We start from the raw sequence: 11,257 nt of genomic DNA on the forward strand, positions 1-11,257 counted from the left end.
TTTTTTGGATAACTTTTATCAATAAAGTATACACTTTTATTATATCAGGGAAACTTATATATATTAAGTCATTTTCATTTGTTACAAGGTAACTTTGTTGCGAATATACAATATTTTATTATGGTATATCCGATTTTTTAAAGTGTTTGTGTTAACGGTTTTAAAATTTCAATTTCTTAATAAAATTTTTCCTAAGACGTAGCTTAAGAAGATCGCGTGAAGGAAATGAGTTAACAATTGATCAAGGTCAATAGCAAATTAGCAACTAACAAATAAAATAAAAACAAAGACTAGTTGTGGATTCAGAACTCCAAAGTCAACTATAAAAATCATGCTAAACGAGGGTCATTCAACGATTGCTCAAGGTCGATCGCAACTATTCCTTAAAATTTACAGTAAATTTAATAAAAACAAAGACTAGTTGTGTTCAAACTCCAAAGTCAATTATTCCACACCACCAACATTATAGCTGTTGACTTGTTGTGGAATACGCCTTTTTAGGTTGCTCTTTGCATCCAATGTACACTATTTAACTCAAAAACTATACTTTGGTTATGTTTAGTTCACTTTATTTTTTTGCTAAACTAATCTATAACCTAGGTGCTATATATGTCAATTACCGATGGAACTCAGATTAGTTTGGAACGAGAATTGTCCAAAAATATACAGATCACAATTTAAAGACTTCTAAAATTTAGTCTTTGTTAGTGTCTGTTCTCATACGATTATTTTCAGTTCAGTTCAGTTCAACTCAGCTCAATTTCTAATTTCCTTCTCTCATAAAATATTCATTTCAGTTCAGCTCAGCTCAATTCAGTTCAGCTTATTTCAATCTATGAGGACAAGCCCTTAATGTTTGATAAATTTTGGAGGTAAACATATAGAGGTCAAGTAAGCACCTTCATTTACAGCTCTCAACCACATTTCATCACGAGGGAAATTTGTGGAGAATAGTCATCGCTGGGCTTCTCTTGCTGGCATAGCGGGCTGTTTAGAGTGGATGTACACCATGTACGCATGTACCAAGTTTGTAGCTTCGAATTAGCTGGGTAGTCAAAGAAGCAAATGCGAAACTAACAAGTCTGCCGAAGAATTATACTTAAAAAAAAACTCATGTTATAGAAGAGAGAGATAATTTATTAATTAAAAAGAAAAGTGATATCTATATTAAAAAAAAAAAAAAAAAAAAAAAAGTAGATTAATTGCCATCCTTGGGTAAAAGCAAGACAATGCACTTGATATTAAGGCCGTTGTAATCCCATATTACCCCTCTTCTTACGGCGTTCGAGATAGTTTACCATCAAAAGGCAAATAGCCCAAGGCATTTTTTTGTTTTGTTTTTGTTTAGGCAATTAATCTCTCAGGGTTATGGTTTGATGGTAAATTCTTTTTATTTCACCTTGCTCGCAACGGCTTTAGTGCACCAGTTAACCAGGCAGCAGCTTGCCAGGAACCATAATTTACTGGAAAATCAGAGTACTCACAAGTCACAACTCATGATAAACCCGAGCCACAACATCTGATCAGGAGACTGATGCCTAATCAACGATCTCAATAAATAAATTTCAGCTCTTTTTCTATCCAAAATACACATGCTGAGAAAATGGCTCTTTGCCTTATGTGATGGGAGACAGGGAGAGTAAGATTGAATGGGGTTAGGGTAACACTACTTAAATTGCAGGGGATTATATCATTACCACATGTCCACATTAGATGAGTTGCAGCCAAAGAACAGGATTTATCTGCATTGCATATACACTACTTCAACATTTATCAAGAGTTACAACATGTCTCGCAAAGTTAAAATCACTACATGACTTGTATGCTTCCAAAAGCTATCAAAGGCCATAATATCAAGTCTTGCAAAATGTATACCCAGATAACTCAAGAAGCAAAATGGCAGCAACTGCAGGGAAACACGACTGCCACTACATACGAACATTGGAACACCAAAATGTAAGAGAGCCTCAGCTCAACCTTTCCTCCATTTTCTCGATAGCTTTCTCTATAGCCGGCACATTCTTATAGAAGGAGGACCACTGCTCAGCTGTTAAGCTAATTCCTGCATGTAGGACAGTAGATTTTATACTTCGTACATCAACAACGTAAAGCAATGAAAGGACAACACATCCCTAAAGTGTTGCATATTATTTGGTAAAGAAAAAGGAAAAAAAAAAACTCTGTTGCGAATCATCACCACAAATACGCAATCCTGAATACTCCCTAGAAGCTTCATGATGACGGATTATCAGCACAATGTCACAAAGAAATCAATTTCCTAATTATCATCAACGCTGTTAAATGTTAATAAGTTTGAAACTGTACATACATTTCTATTGTAATTTATATACTTCAGTCATCAATCTTTTCATCCCAAGTTCAAAATAACACCTAATATAAATAACAGACCAAGAGCCCTTAATAATTTCAAATCATAACAACCCATCAAGTTTTCAAAGTATGACAAACACCTTTTGATACTCTCAGAATAAAGTTAATGACCAGCTTTTCAGTTAAAGCCAAACACTTCTTGACACTTTTGAAAAAACAAGTGTGAAAAATATGCATTTTCCAGGGGAATGCAAAGGATAATGAATCTAGGAGGCAAAAAACTAAGAAATATTTTGCAGAATTAGATATCATTAGTCAATCTGAGCATTATATATACGTTAGCAAAGCTACATAAGCTGCTGAAAATTTGCAAGGAAACACAACTCATATGTTAACACCTACAGCAGGTCCTCCCGATAATATATTCATAGTATCATTTTCCCAAAACAGTTGCTTTCCACTTTATTATCATCATCTAAGTTTTTGAGAATATCTGAAGACTAAGAGGGATGGTGTTGCTAGACTGGTGAAAGATCCAAAGGAAAAAAATGAAGTTTCAAAAGGGAAGAAATTTACAGCAGTTTTCAAAAGCTCAAAAAATGCTTCAATAGTTTCAAGTTGTGCAAGAAAATACAAATATATCTGAATCAGCGACTGAGATTATCTCAAATTCTGGATTGCTCCAAATTGCTGACATCTTTTAGATGGTTGAAACTGGTTCCTATTTAAGTAATTACAAACAAGAAACAACACTAATTAATTATTACCATTTTGGGTAGGTAAATTCATTATTATGGAGAATTGGAGAAGGAGTTACTGACACTAGTACAAAGATTTTATACACAAACACACACACACAAAGGTCTCCTGCACAAGAGAACAACCTAATTCAATAATAATATTTTTTTTTTTTTTTTTTTAAAAAAAAAAAAAAAAGACTTGAAAGCAATTTTGGTTGCTAACCGTGGAGGAGATAAATTGAATTTAAGTGATTTCTTGACTAGAAAGTAAATATGTGATTTTCTCAAGAACTTGAGATTCCAGGGTCCCTTTGAAAGTGATGCAGAGCTATGAGTGGACTAACTAAAGGTATAGTGAGTAGTAACCAGAAGATATAATTGCAAAAGACAAGAGAGTTACTTTGCAACTACTCAACCTAAGGCCAATGGAGTTGGGAAGCCCGTAGAATCATAATTGAGGCAGAAGAAGCTGTACACAATATGCAGCCCACATAATGTAACGAACAGAACTACTCAATCATGTCCATCCAATACTTAATCCTCTTACAACATTTCAGATCCTGACTCAACTTCATCATAAACATCAAAATTCATATATGCTCCCGAAACCACACACTACAATAAAGCTTTACAATTGTCAACTTGCATGTTATAAAAATTCAGAAAGTAACAAAGGCAAAATTACATTCAAGTTTGGATGAAAGCATCTTCTTAATTCAACCCAATCATATCCACACCTAACTGTATTGGCATACATCAAATCCATCATAAATCTACATGGAATAGCAACCATAAAATGATATATGTAATATGCATTGACACAATTTTATAGTAAACCCTCATAAAAGGCTTAATAGAGCACTAAATTACCTCAGGAAAACCTTGACAGAGCATTCACAGATTCCAGTCATTCTATTAATTCCATAGTTGATAAAACTTTACAAATAGCATTTGAGCTATAGGCTTTGGAACACACAGACACTAATAAATATCTAGTGAAGTACCATGTCATTTGCCTTTAAAACACTGAAAAACTAATCAGAATATATGTACCAGCTACATTTCTTCTGCTATTTTTTCCACCACAAGTATCTACTTCTCATACCAGACAATTAGACATTGGCTATAGACAATCCACACATCTTTTTCGACTAAAAAATAATTGCGGCGGCGAATTGACTAGTTCCCTAGCCAACAATTGTAAATTACTAGGGTAAAATTTGTTCATAAAAACAATTGTAGAGTAATACCTTTGGATGTAGGGAGAAATTTTCCATCTTTCTTGTAATACTCCCTAATTGACACCAATGTCTTTCCTTTAAAATCCTGAATTGTCACTCTTCTCTTCTCCGACAGCTGCATAAATAATTCATCCAATTAAACCCATTATAATCCTATCCCCCATTTAACAATTTCACAAACCAAATAGACAAAAAAAATTAAGTAGAAATTAAAACCACAATCAATCAAAAAACCCTCAAATTAGGGTTTATAAAATCAAAATCAACAAATCATTTCAAAGAATTAAATTTTGTCAAATAATTACAGCAAAATCAATCAAAAAACTTACACGACAGATGATGAGATCGCCATCATCATCATACTCTTTGCCATCAGAACGTCTCTTATTACTTTCTTCTTCTTCTTCCTCCTCTTCTTCTTCTTGTTCTGCTTCATCAGCACCGCCTTGAACGGCGTCGTTTTGTTGCTGTTGTTCGAGAAGAAAATCTTCGACAATTTGACGGACAAACTTCTTGGAAGAAGATTCGGAGAGATCGATGCCGAGCTTTTCGCCGGCGAGAGTACGAACATTGTATTCGGTCATCTTTTGCATGTCGGCAGTTCGAAGGATTTCCAGCACTGTTTCTTGCACCTTCTCCTTTGTTGCGGCGTCCATTTTCCACAGTTTGTTATTCTGTGTCTGAATTTACTCCTGTTTTAGGCTAGGCAGCTCTGTTGCTGTTCTGAATATTTGATGAAAGTTTCTTCCTTTTTATGGAGTAATGACGGATGAGGTGGATTTTCATTTTAAAGATTTTTTAATGTAGTGAGGAGAATAAGGGTCTGTTCTGACTTACTGAGAATTGAACTGAAATGATTGTAGCTGAATTAAACTGAACTAAATAGAACTGAAATAAATTGGTTAAGAGAGAAGAAAATTAGGAATTGAATTGAATTGAAGTAAAGTAAACTGATTGGAGCTGAGCTGAACTGAAATTATGTTGAAGAGAAAAGGCCCTCAAGAAAATTTTAGAGCTAGACTAGATGGTGGTGTTCATGTTTAATCTCATGTTTGTAGTGTTGTTCACACAATCAATTAAAAAATGTGTTAAATATAGGATAATTAAATAATTTGATCGAAGTTTTAACGGCTTTATCGCAATGAGAGTCATCCTCAAAAGCTAGCTCAAGAAGGTGAGTCTTGGTGAAAGCCCATTATTCTATACAAACTCCACATTAGCCCCTTATATGATCGATGTGCGACTCAAGCCTCATACCTTGTAGTGGATAAGTGGCCATAAATGATAAACTTGATTAAATGAATCATTTTTAAGTTCATTTTGAATCATGCCATGTCAACTCTGTGTTTTCTTATAATATTTTAATGTTATGTCAATGAGACAATTACAGTCCAATCTAACAAAATTCATACAAGTATCATACAACTTTTTGGTAAATAACAAGCATGTATATTTAAAAGGGTTCAATTCCTTAATTGTAAATAATTGAACTCAATTAATCGAACGTGTTTTGTACCTACTTTTGATGAAAACAAGATTAGATCTCAGGTCTTGATACAACCTCCTAAAACTTGAACTAACTAATCTTGTTGGCATCCACGAGTCCACGACACATATTTAAATTTTGTTACGAGCATCCAGTCTATAAGTTTTTTTTTGTCATTATAGCGAATTAAGGAAGGGCAGTTTTGCCATTTCATATAATTGGAGTAGATTTGTCAATTCACTCACTTTTTCATAAAATGTGGCTAATTAATCTGTCAGATAAATATGATTTTCCTCCTTAATAATTTACCAAAAATGCAAATCTCCAAAATGAACCAGATGGACCAATTTAGCTAGAGCTCTCCATGACCCCATTTCATCTGCAAAAAATCGATAAGAGTTAGTTTGAGATATAATTATTTCTGTGAACTTTCCTACAGTTCTAAGCCATTGATTCTCAGTCGAAGTAGCTCTTTAATGGCTGAGGATTTTCCATCCACCTAAAATTCATCATGATTCTCTCACCTTCCTCATTTTCCCAGGCAAGTTCTTCCACTCTTCCTTTTCAATCATCTTCCCAATCCTTCTATTTTTTTCTATTTTGTGCATCGCTTTGCTTGTAAATTTTGGGGGATTTAAGCTATAAATTGTCAATTTTGATTAACATTAGTAATTGGGGTTTGTGTATTTTTTTATTGAACTTCAATTTTTGAACTCCTTACTTTGAATTGGCCAATTGGGCATGACTTTTTTTTGACAATGTATTGTATTTCCCTTCTCTACAGATTTTATTTGGTTGGAAATTAATGGGTTAGGGTTTATATATAGCCAAATTGAGTTATTTTGCAATAAAAAATATTGTTACCTTTTTGTAATTGGTAAAGCACATATATGCTTCTGGCTATTGTACAGTTTTGCTGAATTTATACCCCATATTTGAATTTATTTGGGGAGTTAGGTAGTTGGGGAAGATGTTGATTGGGATTTCTGTAAATCAAAATTCTGAGATGGGAACACTATGTTTTGCAGGCAATGCCACAATTCTTTTATAAAGAAATGCTATTGAAGCAACATTGTGTTTCCGCGATTTTTCATAGTCAAGAGAACGGGTTCTTGATCAGACAGGCTTTGACAAACCTTGCTCCAACATCACTGTCTTTCTATGAGAGGAGGTGTGTAATGCTGCAAACTAATCTAAATTTAAATGAAGAATTTCTCAGTTACTTCACTTATATGAAGTTTTATGGTTTTCATTAAGTCCTGCATTTCACATGACATCAGTGTGGCTGCTGTTGTTCACTCCTCCTCTTGCTCGTGTAGATATGTGTCGTTTATTGAGAGTAGATTTTATTGTTATTTTCAATCATAATATATGGCTTTGGGTGTGTTGAGGTTTGGTAGATTGATTTTTTGGCATGTTGATGGGAGAGCAATTGGCTAATGGTTATTGAAATTGTGCTGCTCTCAAAGGTATGAGATGTTCTAGGGAAGTATACATGATGAGGCTGTTGGTAACACCTCTTAATATGTTAAGTACAATTTTTTATGTTTGGTTTAGTTTCCCTGTGTGAAGAGTCAAAGTTCTTGTATTTGCTGAAGTTACCATTTTATTCCAAGATATACTTTGTGTTCTGTTTAGCCTTATGATTGCTCTAACCCCCTTTTTGCAAAAGCTCTCCATGTGCATGTTGTAGTTCCTCTTTTGTGATTGTTATGTTTGTTATAACACGTCAATCATGCATCAACCCACCTTCTAATCTGCAGAATTGTGGACTATTTCATCATTCAGCCAATTTCTTGAGGTGGTTGATGGTTGAGAGCAGTTCTGCAGTTCTAAAAAAGTTTCCATATATGATTGCCTTGTCCTTCACCAACAAATACCTCGTGGTTGATGGTTGAGAATAGTTCTGCAGTCCTTATAAAGTTTCCATGTATCAATCACCTTTTAAAACTGGTTGTACTTGTTTTTAATCTATTTTTCCTCCGATGAGTCCGATCATCCTGAGACCCTGGTTTGTTAATTCACCTAATTTTAAGAGTCCTTAGTCCTTACCATTTTCCCAAAAATGAAAGTTTCTCTAGTAAAAGTGAATTCCAGTGCTTTGTGGTGTGTAGCTGTGAGTTTCTTCAGTAAAAGTGATTCCCAGTGGTTTAGGGTTTGTGCAGTTGTTTGAATTAGTCCATAAGCCTTTTAATTGCCTTCTGTTATTTGTTGGTGAAGGGCTAAGCTGCTATTAAAGTGACTACCTCAAACAAAAAAGATTGACATTGCTCTTTCGTGTGAAGTTCTGATTCCTTATATTCTTTTGTGTCGGTAGTTTGAATATCATCTTGTTTTATTTCTCAAATTTCTTTGCTATTTGAAGCCTGTGCTAGATGACTAGAACTAGAAAATATAATTTCTAGGATACCACTCTCTCCCTGTCAATGACTTTTTTATTTTTATTTTAAATACTCTGGCATTCATATTCATTTGGTGTCTAACCTAAGCAAACAACCTTTGCCCCCCCTCTCTTTCTGCTGAGCAGTTTTTGTAAGGGAAGACATTGTTGGAAAGTCAAATTTGCTTTAGATACTGGTGGGTTCGTCCCCAGTAATGGTGGCCAGGAAAATGATATCAACGAGGACTCCTCTGGTCTTGGCCAAACACGGCTTAGCAGAATTGTGATTGCAGGTGGGAGGCAGCTGCTAGGAAAGTTGAATTCGGCTAGAAAGAATTTCCCCATGAAGGTTTTTCTTTTATTGCTAGGATTCTACACCGCAAATGCACTAGCGACAATACTTGGTCAGACAGGTGATTGGGATGTATTGGTTGCAGGTATTGTAGTTGCTGCCATCGAGGGTATAGGTATGCTAATGTACAAAAAAACTGCATTATCAAGTGGGAGGCTACAACCTTTAGTTGTGTTGATCAATTATTGGAAAGCCGGTGTTTGCTTAGGTCTTTTCGTAGATGCTTTCAAATTGGGTAGCTAAAAGTTCTCATTCATTCAACTCTATATAGAAAAATGTAATCTGTACAATGTATCATCTCCACATGTCTATACATCTCTCTCAATTTCTTTATTTGATGCTAGCAAGCAATTTATCATATTTATATGCTACAGAGTATAATGCTACTCATATTAATTTTGTAAATTGTCGATTGAATACAGTTAATAGTTGCTATTAGGTGAAGCTGTGAAGACTGAAGAGAACTGTACTGTAGAGGAACTTCTAACCAACTCTGATTTTTTTTTTTTTCTTTGGAAATACGGAGTAACTTTTAGCCAACTCTGATTGGCTTCTTACGGCCTTTGCTCATATTCATGAACTTTTTTTACAATGTACCTCGACGACAAAAACTCATTATGTAATGTAAAAAGAGCATTTAGGGACTTTAATATTCATCAAGGGAACATATCTAGGGCACCTTACAAGTTTTCTCCAAAGGGGAGGGTTAAGCTATAGAATTCTATACATTTGCATTGACAATTTACAAAATTTAACCAGTGGCTGTCACCACTAGACACATTTATAGATGAACTTGAAAGCATCACTTTTGCAAGCACAACTCTGGATCACAGGGTCGATTTGATAACGAATTCTCATACCTTGAATTGATTTCTATTCTTTCCTTTCTTCCTGTGAACAGCAAAGGGTATTGTTAGAGAGTCGATTCCAAGTCAATGTAAAACAAAACAAAGCTAATGACAGAGGACATACTTTGACTCAGAGTCGTCAAAATCACCCATGGAAGCTTGTCTCTTTCCCCCTCCAAAGGCAACCTCATCCATGCTCTGACCACGTCGCCTGTAGTTGCCACCAGAAGCAAGAAAACCAGGACAAGGCCTATAAGCCTTTATTGGCCACCAACCAAAGCCTGGGATTGTAGCAATACCACCTTGAATACGCCCCTCGCCATTGCAGCCACTTTCTATTTCCTCTTTACCACAACCTTTACAACCACTACACATAAACAATGACAATGTCAATGCCAATCAGGAGGAAACAAATGAACTAGAGCCCCTTGCCCCCCTTCTTTTGAAAACTGAGTATGTACCATGCAACAACAATAATTGATCCTAGGCAGGATTGGAAAGCTTGTTTCCGAAATATCCGAATGTAAGAAGCAAATGAAAATCCGTTATTCTTTCAACAAATTAGAGATGTCCACAAAGGTTCAAATTGAGTCAATAATGAAGCTAATATAAGGCATTCATCTATTTCCTCCTTTTTCTAGACTAAGGGTCTGTTCTCTTCAGCTTATTTTCAGTTCAATTTAGTTCAATTCAGTTCAGCTCCAATAAGTTCAGTTTATTTCTTAATTTCCTTCTCTCATGCGGAGTAAATTATTCAGTTCAGTACAACTCCTATAAGTTCAGTTCAGTTCAGCTCAATTCAGTCAATCAAAACAGACCTTAACTTTCATGGACTGTTTGCCTGTTTGGTAGCCGATTATATATACTCCTTAACAATAACAAGTTAATAACATAACTAAACTTACATGTAACTCGACAAACACCGTAACATTCAATATCCACTATGATGCAATCTCAATAGCAGTTTTGAGTGTTCTTTCTCTAAAGATTTATTACTTGCTTAGCCAAACCCCAATAAATGATTGATTAAAGCTAAAATTGTTGCTCAAAAATAAAAACCACAATTTGCACCCAAATTCCTAATTTCCTCAAATAATCCCAAAATTTGATCATAAATGAGAAAAATATGATAATTACTCAAATAAAATCAGTAATTTAATGATAAGAAAATAGTATAACAACCATACTTAGCAGAGAAAAAAGAAGACAGAAAATGAAAGTACCTGAAATTTGAAGGAATAGAATCAGAATCATTAGAAGAAGGAAGAGGTGAATCTTGTTGTTGTTCAACAACTGATGAAGAGGAAGAAGTTGAAGATGAGAGAGTTATGAATGAGCCAAATCTCTGCTGCTGCTGCTGCTGTTGATGGGGAAATTTGAGGTGTATGAATTGAGAAGATGAATTGTTAAAAGGGTGATAAGAGAAGAAGAGGGATGGAGATGGTGGTGAAGTTGCAAGCCCCTTCATTTTTCTCTTACCAGTCTCCCTTCTCTCCTTTCAGGTATCTTTTATTGGTCGAGTGGTCGAGGATTAAGATCAGCTGAGGGGATAACAGACTAACACTTCTACCTCGGGCTGTCGGATTCAGAGTCCAATGTTCTAACAAAGTAACAAGTAACGACTAGACTATGATTTTGACATTTTCCATGTCCCGACTACATTCACATTTAGGTGTACCGTATAAGGTTAGTTGGTTAAAATGTTAAAAGGGTGATAAATTGATGATACCCAAAACCTGATGTTACATTTCAATTCTTGTCTATACCATTTGCTACTAGCGACTTTTTGTTTTATAAAAAAAAGGTAAATTTTATTTATATGCATATTGTTATATCAGTACTTATTAACTTATACTTCCTCCGTTCTTTTTTACTTAAC

The 11,257-nt window shown here is 34.9% G+C and overlaps 3 protein-coding genes across 3 annotated transcripts; 1 reads left to right on the plus strand and 2 right to left on the minus strand.

The window, feature by feature from the left end:
* Positions 1-1,661: 1,661 nt before the first annotated feature.
* Positions 1,662-5,058, minus strand: LOC145598850 (RNA polymerase II transcriptional coactivator KELP-like). Its single transcript, XM_081655243.1, has 3 exons — positions 4,642-5,058; positions 4,322-4,427; positions 1,662-2,062 (listed from the first exon to the last, which is right to left on the minus strand). The coding sequence occupies exons 1-3, from the start codon at positions 4,966-4,968 to the stop codon at positions 1,968-1,970; spliced, it is 528 nt and encodes a 175-aa protein (XP_081511369.1). The 5' UTR covers positions 4,969-5,058; the 3' UTR covers positions 1,662-1,967.
* A 1,055-nt stretch (positions 5,059-6,113) lies between these two features.
* LOC145598468 (ycf20-like protein) lies at positions 6,114-8,863 on the plus strand. Its single transcript, XM_081654830.1, has 3 exons — positions 6,114-6,339; positions 6,827-6,969; positions 8,326-8,863. The coding sequence occupies exons 1-3, from the start codon at positions 6,310-6,312 to the stop codon at positions 8,771-8,773; spliced, it is 621 nt and encodes a 206-aa protein (XP_081510956.1). The 5' UTR covers positions 6,114-6,309; the 3' UTR covers positions 8,774-8,863.
* Positions 8,864-9,166: 303 nt separating this feature from the next.
* On the minus strand, positions 9,167-10,909 carry LOC145598469 (uncharacterized). Its single transcript, XM_081654831.1, has 3 exons — positions 10,602-10,909; positions 9,503-9,745; positions 9,167-9,421 (listed from the first exon to the last, which is right to left on the minus strand). Exons 1-3 carry the CDS (start codon positions 10,844-10,846, stop codon positions 9,385-9,387), a joined length of 525 nt encoding a protein of 174 aa, XP_081510957.1. The 5' UTR covers positions 10,847-10,909; the 3' UTR covers positions 9,167-9,384.
* Positions 10,910-11,257: the final 348 nt, after the last annotated feature.

Source organism: Chenopodium album, chromosome 20 (assembly GCF_948465745.1).
Source record: "Chenopodium album chromosome 20, dcCheAlbu1.1, whole genome shotgun sequence".
Classification (NCBI taxonomy): Eukaryota; Viridiplantae; Streptophyta; class Magnoliopsida; order Caryophyllales; family Amaranthaceae; genus Chenopodium; species Chenopodium album.